Consider the following 17,238-nt stretch of genomic DNA (forward strand, 5'->3'; position numbering starts at 1 on the left):
CTTTATAAAAAAATTATTTTCCTCTTCCTTAAGACCAGCAATTTTTTGCATGTATGTACCTGTAGATGTAGAGCTTTTCAAATAACCATCAAGAAGAGGCAGGACATCCTTGTAATAGGGTTGCATCATATGTCTGGGGATGTGAGCTGACCAGTCTTCCAAAGCATCCAGGCCCAGATCAGCCATTGGGGTACAGCTAAGGCCCAGCTTAAATGCATTCTAAATGTCAAATACAAAACTATCAGCCTTTCACATCTATTCATTAGCGTTACTTAACAGTAAAAGAGACAAATTTAAAAGCATTTAGTGTACATCTCCCTTTGCAGTAACTTTTCTCTGTTTAGCATCTCACTCAAGATCAGCACAGGAGATATTTTTATATTGCAACACGGGCAATAAGAGAGTCTGCTTAGTGCAAAAGCAAATTCCAACAATTTACTTTTTATCCAAAGATTCAAGTACTTTGCATTCTATCTCACTGAAGACCGTAGAGAGCTTAACAGTTACCTTAATACTGACTTTGCTACAGAATGTTTGTATGTATCTTAGGGAAAAAAAGTGTTAGCTGTACATCACTTTGACTCACCTGCAGTGCAGGAATATATGCTTTGATATCAAGCATGATGATGTCATGTGGTAAAGAGAGCAAAAAAATCAGACAAGATGCCAACAATTCATCTTTATACTGCTTCATTTTTGCTGCAACCTAAAATGGAGATAAACAGATCAAGAACAAACATAAACATTTTGAAATCTTGACTTAATTGTATCAATACCCGTGTAAAATAAACAAGACCAAACCAATACTGGAATCTCATTCACCTGCAGACAGTTACAAGAAGTATTTATACTGTTATTTCTCAATTGTATATGAACTGGTGACCAATACACCTCTTTTGACATTGAAAAAACTGACCAGAAAGGATTTTAAAACCTCATTATCTCACACAGTTCAAAAAGCAAGAATACCTCTACTGTGTATGTAAGATTTCTCAGAAGATAAAATTTTGATTGAATCACATACGTTTTTATTCAGCCTAAGAAAATTAGGGAGCAACATTCCTTACCTCTTTTCCAAACTTTACAAACAGTGCAAAGCAAGAGGTCTTTTCTGGGTCTTCAGGACACCTTCTGAGGCTCCTGGGGCTGACACCCTACCAAACAGAAATCACAAGTCAATACCATTAAAAAGTACATAGTACATATATGAACCAGAAGCTCAACTCAGAATACATACATCATACTGTCCAATACAAAACTGGTGTCAGTGAAAACTTGAAATGTATCTTTGATCTTTCAGAGGTTAGAAATTAATATTAATATGGTTCACTGAGAGTCAACTTTTTGGAATATATTAAATATTAAGCAAATAAACAAGAGCTATATGTCTGCAAAGCAGCTTTTCAATGGTTTAATTTTCTCTGCTCATGCAACAAATCATAAATACCCCAACTTCCCTAACAGTGGATGTCCAGATGGCAAAAATGCTGGTGTAACAAGAAAACAATTACAACAGTGTCCACAGTACAAGCATCTACACCAATGAGTTTCCAAATGTGCTCCACTTGGTGCCATCAGCAGCAGTGGCAGGGACAGCTCTGGCTCTGTGTTGGGCTGCACACCCACGTGTTTTAGTCCAATAGCTTCCTAACCACAGCTAGTGCACCTACCACTGGGGCAGCATATTCCCTGTGGGAATCAGTGAGGGGAGCAGGAATGCACTCCTGAAGCTGAGTCATTAACTCACACATAACTCTGCTGTTCTGCTTAGATTGTTTCTATCCAAAATATCTTTTATCCCACCTGCACTGCAAAGGCACCTCCCATCTCTCTGTTCACCCAGCTCTCAGGATTTTGGAAAGAATGCTGGAACAGGCTGCCCAGGGAGGTCATGGACTCTCCCTCTCTGAAGACATTCCAAAGCCACCCTGATGAGGTCTGTGCCACCTGCTTTAGGAGACACTGCCTTGGCAGAGGGGTTGGACTGGATGTATTCCAGAGGTCCCTTCCAACCCTAACAATTAGGAGATTCTGTGATGACACATGGATAGTGTCTCTTCAGAAGCTGGGCTTCTGGTCTAAATTTTGACTACTAATGTGCTTCCAATTCTGGAGGCACAGGAAGCTATAAACATTTGAAACAATCCAGTTTCAATGAACTACTTTCCAAAGGGAATAAAATACTATACATTAAGAGTGGCACATGTTACCCCTCCATTGTATAAAAGATCTCACCTCAAAGTATTTTATCCTCTTGGCAATTTTCATTGTAACTGAGAGCAGCTTGTAGAATCCACTAATAAGAGGTAGTCTTGTTGAATGTACAATAAGCTCATAACCAAAGGAATATACCCAAGGGTGAAAGTATTCCACATGTTTCTCCGGCAGTATCTCTCTAAAACAAATTCACAGAAAATAGGGAAGGAAAAAGAAGAAAAAAAGTCATCAAATACAAAGTTTTATTTTTAAAAAGCTTTCATCTTGGTACAAGAAAGAAATACTGCTGTAACAGAGCATCAGACGTCCAGAGAATAAATGCATGCTGCATTCTGAGTCAAACAAAAGAAGATTTTAATTTTGTTTTAGAGGGCAAAGCCATTTATTATTTATTATAACTCATTATTGAATTTATACAAACACACATCCTCATATATCACATTCCATTACTGAATATCCACAGGCACCTAATGCTGTACCTTTCACATAATGCCCCTTACTGGTCTATGAAGACTGTATCTCTGGTCTCTGAAGTATTCAGGATACATGGTCAGGATAATACTAGAAGTTATAACTTATAATGAATGACAACTACACCCAAATAATGACAGTGAATGCTAATGGATGTCTATTGTATTCTTTTACAAAACCTGAGATGATGAGCTTTTATGTGTTTACCTATGGCCCAGGTGTCTGAAAAGCCCTTCCTGTCTCCCTCCTAATCATCTTGTGCATTTTGAAATATGATCTATCAAACTAACTCAGAAACAAGCATCTTAAACACATTTCACCTCAAACTTCTTCCAACCACTTTGTAACTTTCAAATTACATAAAAACATATAAATACCTGCAGAATTCCACTAGATTTATAAAGGCAATAAAATCTATTGGCTTCGTTGGCTGAAGGTTTGAAGCAGGGTCAGAAGAAGGCCCAAGCAAAGCACTGTCACCTGCATTTCCATCCTGAAAATAAATGTTGAAGAAAGAACACTGGATCTGTGACAACACAGAAAGTCTTTACACATTTTTTTTGCCACATGAACAGTCTGTCTTTTTCTAGCTGTTACTAGGTACTCTGAGAGATGAAGGACTAACAGTCGATACATCAGTCATTGAAAGGAAAAATAAGAGATGCCTCCTCCTAAGCAGAAAGCCAGTCGCAAAATGAAAACCAGTAGATCCCAGAGTAGAAAATCTAAAGTAACAGATTCTGTGAACTTCTATTGATTCTGATGTGTCCATCTCCTAACACTGCAATGCAACATTCAGAGATATTAAGAAAAACATTTTATCTGGCATAACTGTTACTTCAAGACACTAAAGAGTGCTATCTAGGCATAATGAAAACAAAACAAGGGATATGATTTTGGTTCCCCTACAACAGCAGGAGTTAATGGATAGGTCCTCAGGTCTCACCTGTTCACTAATATCCAGTTTCTGAACAGTCAGGTCCAATTTCTCAATGATCTTCAAAACAGATTTTATAAGTTCATCATACAGGACACGACTTAGGGATTGCAGTTGTGCCTTTTCCGTAAGGAAGTTTGCATCTTCAAAAACACATTCCTTTGCAGGACAAAAATGTTCATATTTCAAAAAACAAATGAAAATTATTTCTTTAACTTACAAACTAACATTTAAATGATCCAGAGAATCTAGTTTTGGACGTTCCTCAGCTACGAAAGCACAAATTAATCGCTGTTTAATTAATTTATCAGCCATAAAATCCAATAAAACCAGAAAACAATCCTTCTAGAGCATGACATTTGGAAAAAGTTTGAAGTTAGAAAAGCAGCTATAAGACAACAAGACTCAGGATCATGTTTTATTTTCCATTTCATTTTGTATTTCCATATTAAGTATGCTTTACCTTCATTGTGTCACAGCTCAGTAGACTTCTAAAGAGGTACAGATAGTCCTTATAAGTTGGTACTTTTGATCTTGGTGTCGCAACTTCTCCAGCTTCAAAGGCTTCTTCTGTTCCAGGAGTTTCTTTTACAGAAAAATCCTGAAGGGACACAATGTTTGTCAGATACATTGCTCTGGTGGTTTGACCCTGGGTGCATGGCAGATACCCACCAGGGCATTCGACCACTCTCCTCCTCACCAGGATTGGGAAGGAGGAGGTAAGATGGAAAAAAACTCATGGGTCAAGTTATAGCAGTTTAGCAGCAAAGGATGACAAAAGACTTATTCTCTACTTCCCATCAGCAGGCAATGTCCAGTCACTTCCTTGGAAGTAGGGTTTTGGTACATGGAGCAGAAGCTCCAGAAGACAAACACCCTAACCAGTGCTGCCCACCTCTTCCTTTCTGCCAGCTTTTCTTGCTGATCAGACACCATACACCATGGAATATCCCTTTGGTCAGTTTGGGTCAGCTGGCCTGGCTCTGTCCCCTCCCAAGATCTTGTTGCCCCCAGTCTTCTGGTGAGGAGAGAATATTGGAGAGCCACCTTGAAGCTGTGTCAGTGCTGCTCAGCAGTAGCCAAAATGCTAGTGTGTTATCAACACATTTCCAGTTACAAATACAAGCACAGCTCCATGAGGGCTGCAATGGGAAAAATTAACTCCATCTCAGTCAAATCCCAATACAACTGCCAATGGAACTACCTGATATATGCAATATACTACCTATATATGCAATATAATGTAACATTGCTGCAGGTAGAAACATGGAATGTTTAGTGTTCTCCATCAATCTGAAAAGAGCACAGAACAACCACCTCATTCCAAAAAAAAACCCCAAAGAACCTCTAAGATTGTTCTAGTGCTCAATTATTTGAGAAATTCTGTAGTTACTCTGCTGCACAGGATTAAAAAGCTTTAATATCCTTGCTTAACACAAGTGTTCAGCAACGTTTAAAATGTCCAAAATTTAACTTGGAAGAAAGCTGGATGACTTTAATTACAACCTACTTTATTACAGACAATCTGACCAAACAGAAGACTATTCCCTGTAATTTTCTTTATCCAGCACAAGAGGCACATCTACACTGTGCTGAGCAGAGGTAGGGATGAGAGACTTAAGAACAAATGAGCCAATAACTAATAACACTAATGGAGTAATGGATAGTACTATTTTTACTTCTTTGGGCATTCCCTTGTTTACTGGGTTAGGTTGTCAAGAACTGGAATGGAATGCATGCTCTAGGAATCTAAATGAAATAAATGTTTGAACAGTTTTTTTACCTTTGAAAATGTGATTGGCTTGGAGAAAATTCTGATTAATCCCTGATGCACTGAAACAAACAAAAACCAAAACTGCCTGAATAGATTTAAAAAGTATGGCATTCATATCACTCATTATATCAACAATGAAACAAATCAATTTTCTATATTCTGCAATGGTAAGGGAGAGGCAAAAGAACACAGATTTTTTTCCTTTAAGGACAAAACAGCTCAAATCAGAGCCTTGACTCTAGGATGTTCCACAGGCAACCAATCCTGAAGTTGCTTCTTACTACTTTTTCTCAATACTGCTTAGACTTTTTCCTGATTATGAATGACGACCAAGGCACCACCAATAATGCCTTCATTGAAAATGCAACAGCCCCCATTTATGTTCACAGATTTAAAAGCAACATAGCACTTGGGTGTACCACTTCCCAACTCAAGAACATGGGAAACAATGAAAATGCCACAGCAATAGAAAAAAGCCACGATAAACAGTTGAAAGAAATAAAAAAAAATTTCTGAAAATCATTGAAAAGAAATGTCAGCTTGAGACTACTAGAATTGTCAGCTACCAGTGCTGACACAATCAGTATTACATTCACAGAACTACACCTAACTTTATGTTTGGAATTTTACTATTTAAGAGTTCCAGAACATTAAAAAATTGCATTTCTAATAGAGATCACACTCATCCTATTTTCCGTGCTATTTTTAATGGGTAACTGAAAGGACATTGAACAGATTTTTGTACATTTTCCTATGAAATCCCTTTCTTCTCATAATTCTTCAGGGCAGGAATGCAAGTCTTATCACAAACTTGCATTCTCCTGACCTAAATGATACCCACTTTGTTATCCAAAATGATTGTTAAATGCATTCTTGAAGTTATTTAACAGTGGATATTGAAAAATATCACCATGAAAACATTCAACCTCCATTATCAGAGAAGAGGATAAGCTTAATTTTTCATCCTGAATGGCTATTCCACATTTCTCTCCTAGAATCAGTTATGCAATTTATGAGGGGACAAAAACAAACAACCAAAGGAAAAAAACACATGATCCCAAAAATCTCCAACGAAGTTAGTATCACAGACTTACCCACAGTGCTAATAAAGCTCCACAAAACTGGACCTTTTCCTGAGAGAGACAGAAACACTTTTATTATAGATCTGCAACAGACCAGCTGCATTTTTTCAGTGTACTGTGGAAAGCTGTTGATCTGCAGCACAATTAGATGTTCAAGAACTGGGGTGTATACCTCAGGAACCTAAAATAAAGAAAAACAAAACATACATTATGCAAATTATGTAAAATTATTTCAGCATGTTACTTTGTTACAAGAGCTTGCATCATGATCTGCTCTGAGAACAAGAAAAGGGTTAGCAAATGAATTCATCTTAGACATACAAAAACCCCAAAGAAAGAAAGAAACAAAACCAACAACAAAATCCTCCCCAAATAAAACTAAACAGAGTAAGAAAGCTTCCTGGACCACATTATGGAAAGTAGCTCCTGAACAGATTAGTGCTTCAGTGAAATCTAGTTTTAAGCTCACCAGAAAAGCACCAATTTTATTAAACAACAGTACTAGCATTATATTCTGTTTATCCACAACCACCTGAATACAAAATGTATGCCCTAATCTTACTTCACAGCTCTGGGTAAGACCCAGAAAGCCCTCATTTAAATAGACAGCATAACATCATAGCAGAATCTCAGAGAACATGCTAAGTACCAGTACCAAAAGGCAAAGCAGCAGCAGAATGGTATAAACACAAAAAGATTATGGCTATGTCCAAATAAAGAACATAAAATAAATAAAACATATTCATATTTGCCTATCGTGGTTTTCATTTCAATGCACTGTAGCACTTTATTTAGCATATTCAGTGCATTTTCTTCATTCAAATAAAATCCATTAGAGCATTCTCCTGATAGTCTTCCCATCCCCTAGGGGCTAGATGTCATTACATTTCAGTTAAACACCTTCTGCCATAGGTAGGTTCACAGCTATTACCTCCTCACACATCTGCAACTGCATAAAAGAACTGGGTGGTACTTTAAATACTCCACTTACTTTATCTATATGGAATATCACACTGGCAATGGACTGGAGGAAACTTGGTAGCTGATACAGATGGTCATCTACTGTTTCTGCTTCTGTGAGGAACATTTGCTTACAGCGCTGAAGGAGCTCCACGTACATGTTGTCCACATCCTCAGGATGTATAGCTTTACAGGGCTTACAGAGAGAAAATAAAAACCTGGTTTGGCAAATAAATGCATGCTGTAGCACTAAAACCCAGCCACCTCTTCACTGAACCATAACCATAATTTGAAGCTTTTACTCACTACATGTATGAGAAACCCAGTACCTGACATGGAGTATAATAAGAGTTCACTAATGCAGTGTATTTTGCTGTAAAAGTACTTGAATTTTCAGCGACATGAATTCATATTCAGAGTGAAAAACACGGGAGTTTGGCTGTAAATATCTTAAATTCTGCACTATAGATGCTTAGATTAACTTATATTTTGAATTAGCTGCATTAAAGTAATAAGTGGCTTACCTTAATGCAGCTTAACTGATTATCACTGATGGGTTACTACTAGTAATGACTTAACTGAGCTGTCCAAATGATAAACTTTTACTGTTATATATAGGTCCTGTACAAACAGAACCTATAAAGACTATTCCCAAACTAATGAACAAGTGGAAAGCACCCCAGAGAGTAATAAAGGGTTTGTAATAAAGCTTACAAATTTCTATAGAATGATTTGTAAATCACAGCATGAACTAGGTCAAAAACAAGTCTTTATGGACAGGAACCAGGTCAAAGGCAAGACCTGTGGCAGGGAACTGACCATGGCAAAGAATGGACTGATTTACGTAACAGTGAAATATGGCTGTTGGCCTAAAGGCTGAAAGTCTAAAGACAGCCTAAAGTCTGTCTAAAAACATGCTGACAAAATTAAGACTACCCATTTATCACTTGAAAAACTTCAAGTAATATTTTAATATTATTTCAGCAATTAAAGAAATATTCTGCCTTGAAACTGAACCAAGCATGAGCACAAGTTCAGTGCTACAGTCACAACTTGCAGCAGCACCAAGACTCTTCTTCCTCACAACCCACTATCTGATGCTTGGCCAAGATTTAACTTAAACACAGCAACAAGTGTTAATATGTCTTAACATATTAGATATTTATAGGTACTGGAGCATCAAATTTGTTAAAATTTGCAATATTATCCTATCTCTATATTGACATAATGCAATTTTAAGTTCCTGCACACAGTAATAGACGTTTTTAATAGGGTTTTTTCAATTATCTGAAGTACTTAATTTTTTCTGGAACCAATACCTTGAACTCAACTCCTTTCTGCCTCATATCACAGAAGAGGAAGACTAGGTTTGAACAAAGCACATGGAAAATTCTACCAACAAATGCACTCTACTCAAAAGGTAGCAAAAAGATGATTTAGCTAATAACCAGCTATTCTGTCGCCATTCCTGAACTCCTCTAAATAACCTTTGAGATAATTTAACCTAATTTTATTTTGAGAGACAAAAAAAAAGCCAGTCTAAAATTTTTATATAATAAGTTGTGGTACCATCATCAAGCACAGAGGCTGCAAATACATAAACACCACCCTTTCTTTATTGAACTTGATTGTTATATTCCCATTTTAATTGACTGCTGACAGAAACTGGAAGTTGCTCCTAATGGTGCTTCCTGACAAACATACCTGCCATGCACATTGGTATGTAAGCATGGGTTTTTTTGCTGTTTCTTGCTGCATTTTATTTTGTGGTTGTTCCACAAATCACCTCCTACTGTCCTGCAGCCAGCAGTGCCTTTTAGCTGTTTGAGTCAGCTCTGTAAGAATCTATGAGCTACTTTCAGAGTGAATTCTACCATTTAAATGCAGAGAGAGATAACAAGGCATTGCCTGTACCTAAGCAATTAAGCACATCCTGAAGTTTTGTGACAGCTGTATATGAAGCTCCTGTTTTTCCATTTCAGAACTTGTGCAGAAGAAGTAACTACAGCCCAGTGATGCAAGAGCTCCCACTAGATTCAGTATACATTTGAAAATTTTCATCCAAAATTGTGTAATTGTGTAAAAAAAGTGTAATTAATTAAGCCCAACAATTAGTGCAGAAACAGGAGCCCTCCCTACTAAAAGAGCTGTGTAAAATTGTAAAATGCATGGTATGAATCCCAGCTTTACATGCTTTCAGTAAGCTCCTTGACCAGAATAACTCTGCACGTACTGATGCGAAAAGCCCATATCCGCGAATGGCGATGGACAGCTCCTTGCTGCTGGAATCCATCCTCCTGATGGTTCCATAGAACTGCTCCATGAAGAACTGCAACTTGCTCTTGTGTAGCTCTGCATCCTTAGCCACCATTAGAGAAATCTGTAAAACACATGTAAACATTCCAGCATTTCACAAAAAAAATGACAGTAAGTCTTAGAAGACACCCTGCTTGTAATACAAAGCACTAAATAATAAACTAAATTATTCATTAAATAGATTCATTGAACTTCAAGAAATTGAATTTTGCTTTAGACAGTGAAGTTACCACACCTGCTTAAGGAATGAATCCAGTGCAGAATAACTGGCTTTCTTCAGCTCCTGATGCGAGTGGCCACACCATTTGCACAACACTTCATAGAGGGACACATAGTTGTCCAGGAGCAAGGCTCCAAACTGAGCAGAGTGCCAGCTGAACAACTGCAACCCAGCTGCAATTTAAAAACAATTCTCATTAAAACCAAACTTAAATTACATTTTACACAATGTAAAATGTAGCCCAGACTGTGAAAGTCCACATTAGGACTTTAGCTAGGCAGACCCACCATGACTGGAGGATATAAAATGTATTTCTCTAGCCTCTACTGATACTCTACAGTATCAGTACCCAAACATTAAGAACTTAAGCAAAAAACAACCTTCCCAAATAATCTTTTAAAATGTACACCATTATGGAACGCACACCTGTGTTCTGATGTAATTTATATTACTATTGAAAAAGAAAGGCACTTCAATAGTTATAAATAAAAATTGATTGCACAATTCAGAAGCATCTGGTTTCAGTTGTCAGGACACGTGCAAAAGTCCCCTCCTCTATCAAACTGTGATGCAGACAAATAAAAAATTCAGATTATAGGTAATTTCACTACTCCAAATATAAACATAAACAAAATTTCAAAGTTGTCAATGAATTAACTGGGGAGAGGATAGACTACCTTTAAAGAGGGTTTTACCCCTCACAGTTACCATGGGCCTAATACTCAAACCACGCATTTCTGCAATTTCTGCCTAAGCCACTCACTTTTCACAGGCCAATTTCTAATCTTCTGATTCTTCCCCCCTTTCTTTTTCTCCTTCTTCCAGTGAAATTTCTCTCTTGTTTTTTTTTACTCAATCCACTGCCACACCTCTTTTCTCCTAATTAGCTACACTCCTCTTATTTCTACCATTTCTTTCTCACATCACAGTTTTGTACTACTCCAGAGGAGCAAATGGCATCAAGTATAATGCTACTATTCATAAGCTGATTAAGTTAACATTTAGTTAGTTAAACCTTGACTAGTTTAACCAACTAAATGTTAAACTTTATAGTCCAATTTGAAGTGCAGAAGCTTTCCCCCTGGCCAGCTTAGAAGTTTGAGGACTAGAGACATCTGGACACATCCAGTAAGGAATAAACAATTCCAGACAAAAGCCAGTATCCATCTCAGCATGAACAGAAATAGTTTACATCTTACCTAGAGGTACTGCATATCGCTTCTGATCAACCTGTAATATCAGGAAAGATTTGTCACTGTGATTTACTCTTCACCAGGGCTAATCTGTTTATGCAGAATAATTAACACATAGCAGATTTACCTGTGGGTTGATTGCCTTCATTGCAAAATCAAAAATCTCCTTTGCAGTCTGAGGATCTGTGAAACAATCCAATAGTGAGTATTTCATTAGTTACATACAGTAGGCAAAGTGAAGACTAATATATTTTTATCAATGCTTGGTATGAAGCAATAATATTGGAAAGCCTTATATATCTCATTTTAAGAGACAGAGACTATTTTTTCCTGAAATACGCTTAAGTTTGAAAAAAAATTGTACATCTGTGTTAGTGTAAGAGAAACACATCTCCATACAACCTGCATTCCAGCTTCAGTGTGGCTCTCATAGCTGCCCAACATGTGGTCAGAAAATAGCATTTCAAAGATTTATATATAGAAAAACGCTGATGAAGCCACTTCACACAAAGACAGATTACAAGGACTGTGTGAGTGTGTATTTTGCATAAACCACCTACTAACAGGGAAATTTTAATTCTGAATGCACACACAGAAATGGTGCTACTTTTTGGCTGCATAATAATTAAATGCAGAACTGTCTGTAAAACTGTATTAAAAGGTGTCACTGCCTTTCTCATAGAGAAAGAACATACCTTCATCCACAGACTTGGTGAAGTTGTACATGAGCGCAACCAGGCCCCTCAGACATCCTGCTACAAGAGGTAGCTTAGGTCCCCTTGTAGCAGATGTCATCTGAAAAGAATAAAATACTTGCAAGCTAAGATAAATTTACACCAAGGTTTTCCAGCTCCCAGAAGTGTAGGTAAATAACTTACTTCACCTTAATAGTTATATCAGAACCCAACTATATGAAACAACTCCACAGAAACATCTTTACTCCTAAGTGTCACATCATTTGGAGGGAAGCAGGACAGATAATTTGAAAAACATGGAAATGTTCCACCAAGACCAAAAATACCAAAATTTAGATAAAATACAGTAATATTTTGAAAGCACTTAAAAATTCAGAAACATGAAAATTCAGCAGAAATTTGATGTTCACCTCATGTGCAAGAACTCTGCAGCAGTACAGAACAAATCAGAAACTACCAGTGCATGATAAGGTAACACTTCTTAGGGAATGATCATCTTTTCACACAGTGAATTGGCTCATTTGCTGTTACTGATGGCCTTGAATTTTCACTTAGAAAGCTACTCAGAGCCAGAGAATACAACTTAGACAGTCTTTCAGGAAGAATTTATGATTGTCCAGCTAGATCCTGAGAAACTGTACTAGCTACAGTAGTATTCCAACAGCCAGTGCTATACACTTCAAAGGAAAAAAAAACCACTAAAACCAAAACAATGCAAAAAGAAAACCAAAGCAAAAAACCAAAGAATGAAAAGAAATTCCAATCATACCTGTGTTTTAAGCTCTCTCAAATAAGCTCGGAATAGTTTTTCAGAGTTGTTAATCATGTCACTAGGCTGGACTTCTCCCAAAACTCCCAAAAGCTCATAAATCTTTTCCAGTACTAGAAAGTAAGTTTTAATATTATTAAGTCTTAATTACTGAAATTATTGCTTTTGGCATTTCCAGTGCAATTCCTAATAACTTGCAACCATGAGAAAATCATCCCTAACAGTATAATTGCTGATTAAAGTGTGGAGCAAACATCTTAAAATATATATATATATATATAAATATATATACACACATATACATATATATGTAGCCATATCCTACAATGTGAGATGCATCCTCCTCTCACATCAGTAAGTTAAACACATTTACTATTTTTAAACAGGGCTCAGAAAACTAATTTAAAGGCCACATACACTGAGGAAGCACTTGTTATGGCCAACGGCTAGCAGAAGTTTCTAGGCTTGCATTCAGACTGAAGGATTCTATGCAGGCACAAATTTTATGAGACCTGTACAGCCAACATTTTAGCTGTAGGATCTACCATAATGATCAAACTGCAGCTCATACTAATATGCCATAAACAATACAATCAGGCAAGAGAGAACTGATGAGCTTGTATTGGAGGTGACCAATGCAGAAACTATCACCCTAAAACTGCAGCTTTGAGGACAACACTATCCAGGCTTAGAATAGATAACAAAGTAACAAAGAGCTTTAGAATCATAGAATTGTTTAGGTTGAACAGACCTTTAAGATCACCAAGTTCAACCATTAACCTAATACTGCCAGGTCTCATCACTGAAACATGTCCCCAGGTGCCACATCTACATGTCTCCTGTACATGTTCAGCAATGGTGACTCCACCACTTCCCTGGAAGCCTGCTCCAATGGTTGACAGTTCTTTCCATGAAGAAATTGGTCCTAATATCCAATTTAAACCTCCCTCGGTGCAACTTGAAGTAATTTCCTCTTGTCACTTGTTACCTGGGAGACCAACTCCCACCTGGCTACAGCCTTCCATCAGGTGGCTATAGAGAGCAGTAAGGGCTTCCCTGAGCTTCCTTATCTCCAGGCTAAACATTCCCAGCTCCCTCAGCTGCTCCTCACAGGACTGGTGCTCCAAACCCTTCCCCAGCTCTGTTGCCCTTTTCTGGACTCGCCACAATCCCTCAAAGTCCTCCTTGTATTGAGGGGCCCAGAACTGAACACAAGATTCGAGGTGCAGCCTCACTAGTGCTGAGTATGAGTGGACAATCAGAGAAAAGAAAAACTAAGGCCTACCTGTGTCAGGAATTCTACTTTTTGCAGCAAGCTCCTCATAAAATTTATTAAATATCTCTTTAACTTTCATTTCTTCCATCAGATAGGAACGTTGTAAACTGTGGAGCAACTAAGATGGATTAAAAAGAAAAAGGAAAACATTTAGATCAATACCCCAATACTACTCAATCTAAATAAAAACACAGTTCATACATGTAAGTTCAGCGTCAAGTAAGCAACTATGCTATTCAATGAAAGAGATCTAAAGTAATTTGTCCAAAGAAGAGTAATGGCAATCTACTGTAACTTCAAACTACCTTCCTATAGATGCATAAATACAAAATTTACAACTTTTAATTTACAGTATACATATTACATATGTATACATCATGATCTACATGAAACCTATACATGGTATGATTCATACACATGTACATATAAACTCCACTAGAGCACAGGCTGAGCAAGTGTGCAGTAGCTTTTATCATACTGTATTTCTCTCCCTGCTAGTATAAAGCAAATCCAACTCACAGAACTGACTCAGAATAACTCAGAAGGAGTTTTGTTTCTCATAAACAAACCTAAGTAGGCACAAAAGCATTTACAAAAGAAGGGTCTAAATGCATTCAAAGGAACTACTGTCTCACATAGCAACTAAATTTCTGGAAAAAACTCCTCCTCCTCCACACTTTCCAAATACTTTATCTTATATTGCAATAGCATATATAACGCATAGTATTTTAAAGCAAGAAAGCAATTGAACAGCAAAATTTCTCCGTAAATAACCATAACACACTGAGAGAGAGGTCTACAACTGTCCCCGAAAACAATTGTGTTTTGCTCTAACAAATGAAGGAATGACATGCCCATATCTAAGCAACCTGCTAGAGAACACTGAAGACAATCTCTTGTTAAAACATTTTTTTAACATCTTAATATTAGCTATCTATCTTCTCTTGCTATGTCACACTAAAACTTCCTAGCGAGAGGAAGAGGAGAGGCAGACACTGATCTCTTCTCTTTGGTGAGCATGGCAGGACCCAAGGGAATGGCCTGAAGCTGACAGGGGAAGTTTAAGTTGGATATCAGAAAACAGTTCTCCACCCAAAGGGTGGCTGGGCACTGGAACAGGCTCCCCAGGGAAGTGGTCACAGCACCACACCTGACAACAGCTCTGGAAATGTTTGGACAATGTTCTCATGCACATGGTGTTACTTTTGGGGATGGTGCAGTGCAGGACTAGAGTTGGACTCAATGATCCTTGATCCCTTCCAACTCAGCTTAACCTGCAACTCTGTGATACAGATTTTCTGCATGATATAGTGTAACTATAGTAATACAACAGATTCACTACTTCTTTTCTAGAAACAAGGGAGATTTATAAAATGCATGTTACCTTAATCAGAAGTTCCAGTGCAGAGACTTTACATTTTGCTGCTCTCTCTTTGGTATAGACACTAAGACAAGTTTGCTGCGCAGAAAAGAAAATTAAGATAACAATACTCGTAAGTAAAGTGGAAATTCAAAGGAAACATATTCTTCTACTTCTTAAAGAATCTGCTCCTTAAGGTTAAGGTTTTTAAAAAGACTAAAATAATAGCTAGTCCTGAAAATGGCTTCACTGACAATACTGCAGCACTGTCTGACATAATAACAAATGCCAACTCAAGCAAAGAAATTGCAGTTTCTGCAGTAAAATTTGCAGAGGGCAAATTTTCTACCTCAGTACTATCAGTCCTTACAGTAAGCAGCTACTAATTTATTATCAGAAACTTTGGTGATGCAGTTAAGCACTTCTATGCAAAGAAATGTACATAGAAATGTCATGCAGCACAGATGTTCAGCCATCCAGACTCCAGTAACCTCAGGTAATGTAGTTACCCCCTATTTGTATATATATTGCAAAAGTAACAATTTCTCAAGGGAATTTTTTAAAAAATGGTAATTAAAACTAACCCTAGAGCAACATTTAAAATTTTACACTTAAATGCCAACTTTAGTTTGTATAAATTAGAAGCTACAACTACTACTTTCCAATCAAAATAACTTATTTTCAGAACCAATACCTACTGTGTTCTATAAGGAAAAGTTAATAAAATTAAGTCTACAGCTGGACAAACAATTCCACACTGCTCTGTGATATGAATTACAGTTTATGTAAAAAAAAAATTAAAATTATTTCAGCTCTAACAAGAACACTAGAGATGAGCAAGGCTGACTGGGAGGGGTGAAATACAGCTAGGAATGTTATGACATGACACCCACCACACTAGTTCAAGCTATCCAGCAAAAACACTTCTAGGAAGTAATTGTCATTTACCTACCTTAATATTGCAGGCATAAGGATGAATTTTGTCACCAACTTTTTCCATAAAGACACAAAGAAACTTCAACGCTTCTTCCCTGCAATCTCGAAACTGAAGAGTTAAAAAAAAAAGTTTTTTTAAAATGTGCCAACATGTTGCTCATATAGCACTACCGAAACATTACTTTGAAGTTTGCCAACTTACCTCCTCGATGCTGAGGGATCTGTGGACAAAGACGAGTAAGCCATGCTCCTGGGAAAACACCAGGGACAGGTGCAGCGCTGCAGGGAGGCAAGGAACCATCGGGTGGTTGGCTTCATGCTCACCACCCATCCCATCCCCTGGTGCAAAACGTGACCTGACGCCTTGGGCACGAGTGACGCTTGTCCCCAGAAACACCACAACAAAGTGTGGGTGCTGCTGACCTCCCCCATGGCCTCGGGGCCCGGGCCTGTGCCCTCGGCACTGCTCAGGGCCGAGGGGCAGCTCAGCACAGAGGGGCCCGCACCCAAGTGCTTTTACCCCGGTGAATGGTTATCTGCGGCAAGAGACCCCTCCCTCCTTCCCTGGGAATGCCCGGTGACACAGAGCGGCAGCGCAGCACGGCGGTGTCCCGCCGCCACCGAGCCCTCCCCGGGCCCCGCTCGCTCCCCCCGCCGGGCCCGGCCCGCACCCTGCTCGCCGCTGCCCTGGCTGGCCACGCAGGTCTCGGCCAGGCTGCGGAGCAGGCTGTATCCCTGCAGGGCGCTGCCGCCCGCATCGCCGGCCTGCAGGCAGCGGTGCAGCTGGAGCAGGCACTGCTGCACCCCAGCCATGCCGCCCAGGCCCCGGAGCAAAGCGAGGAAGCGGCGCGAAGGGCCCGCCTCCCGCCGCTCCCAACGCCGGCCGGGGGCGCGGGCTGCTGAGCCCGGGCCGGAGAAGCGCTCCGCCAGGTCATTCCCGGCCGAATAAGGGCTGGCGACAGGGAAGAGCGTTTTGGGCGCTTTTGTGTCTCTCGTCTCAGGATGGGCTCAGGACACGCACATAACAGAATG

General features: G+C 38.8%; 1 protein-coding gene across 2 annotated transcripts in view; it reads right to left on the reverse strand.

Annotated features, from left to right (window-relative positions):
* The window catches only part of PRKDC (protein kinase, DNA-activated, catalytic subunit), an 84,142-nt gene extending 67,123 nt beyond the window's left edge, over nt 1–17,019 (reverse strand). For both annotated transcript variants that reach the window (XM_064706075.1, XM_064706074.1), the window contains exons 1-21: nt 16,878–17,019; nt 16,409–16,485; nt 16,223–16,315; nt 15,295–15,369; nt 13,920–14,028; nt 12,635–12,747; nt 11,866–11,965; nt 11,298–11,353; nt 11,177–11,207; nt 9,993–10,150; nt 9,675–9,821; nt 7,473–7,637; nt 6,494–6,662; nt 5,409–5,458; nt 4,089–4,226; nt 3,635–3,784; nt 3,066–3,181; nt 2,236–2,395; nt 1,068–1,154; nt 587–706; nt 60–219 (exon numbers count right to left, since the gene is read on the reverse strand). In XM_064706075.1, coding sequence (XP_064562145.1) covers nt 60–219; nt 587–706; nt 1,068–1,154; nt 2,236–2,395; nt 3,066–3,181; nt 3,635–3,784; nt 4,089–4,226; nt 5,409–5,458; nt 6,494–6,662; nt 7,473–7,637; nt 9,675–9,821; nt 9,993–10,150; nt 11,177–11,207; nt 11,298–11,353; nt 11,866–11,965; nt 12,635–12,747; nt 13,920–14,028; nt 15,295–15,369; nt 16,223–16,315; nt 16,409–16,485; nt 16,878–17,019 — 2,416 coding nt within the window. The remainder of the gene's footprint in view (nt 1–59; nt 220–586; nt 707–1,067; nt 1,155–2,235; nt 2,396–3,065; nt 3,182–3,634; nt 3,785–4,088; nt 4,227–5,408; nt 5,459–6,493; nt 6,663–7,472; nt 7,638–9,674; nt 9,822–9,992; nt 10,151–11,176; nt 11,208–11,297; nt 11,354–11,865; nt 11,966–12,634; nt 12,748–13,919; nt 14,029–15,294; nt 15,370–16,222; nt 16,316–16,408; nt 16,486–16,877) is intronic.
* Nucleotides 17,020–17,238: the final 219 nt, after the last annotated feature.

This window comes from Zonotrichia leucophrys, chromosome 2, assembly GCF_028769735.1.
Source record: "Zonotrichia leucophrys gambelii isolate GWCS_2022_RI chromosome 2, RI_Zleu_2.0, whole genome shotgun sequence".
In the NCBI taxonomy this organism is placed as follows: domain Eukaryota; kingdom Metazoa; phylum Chordata; class Aves; order Passeriformes; family Passerellidae; genus Zonotrichia; species Zonotrichia leucophrys.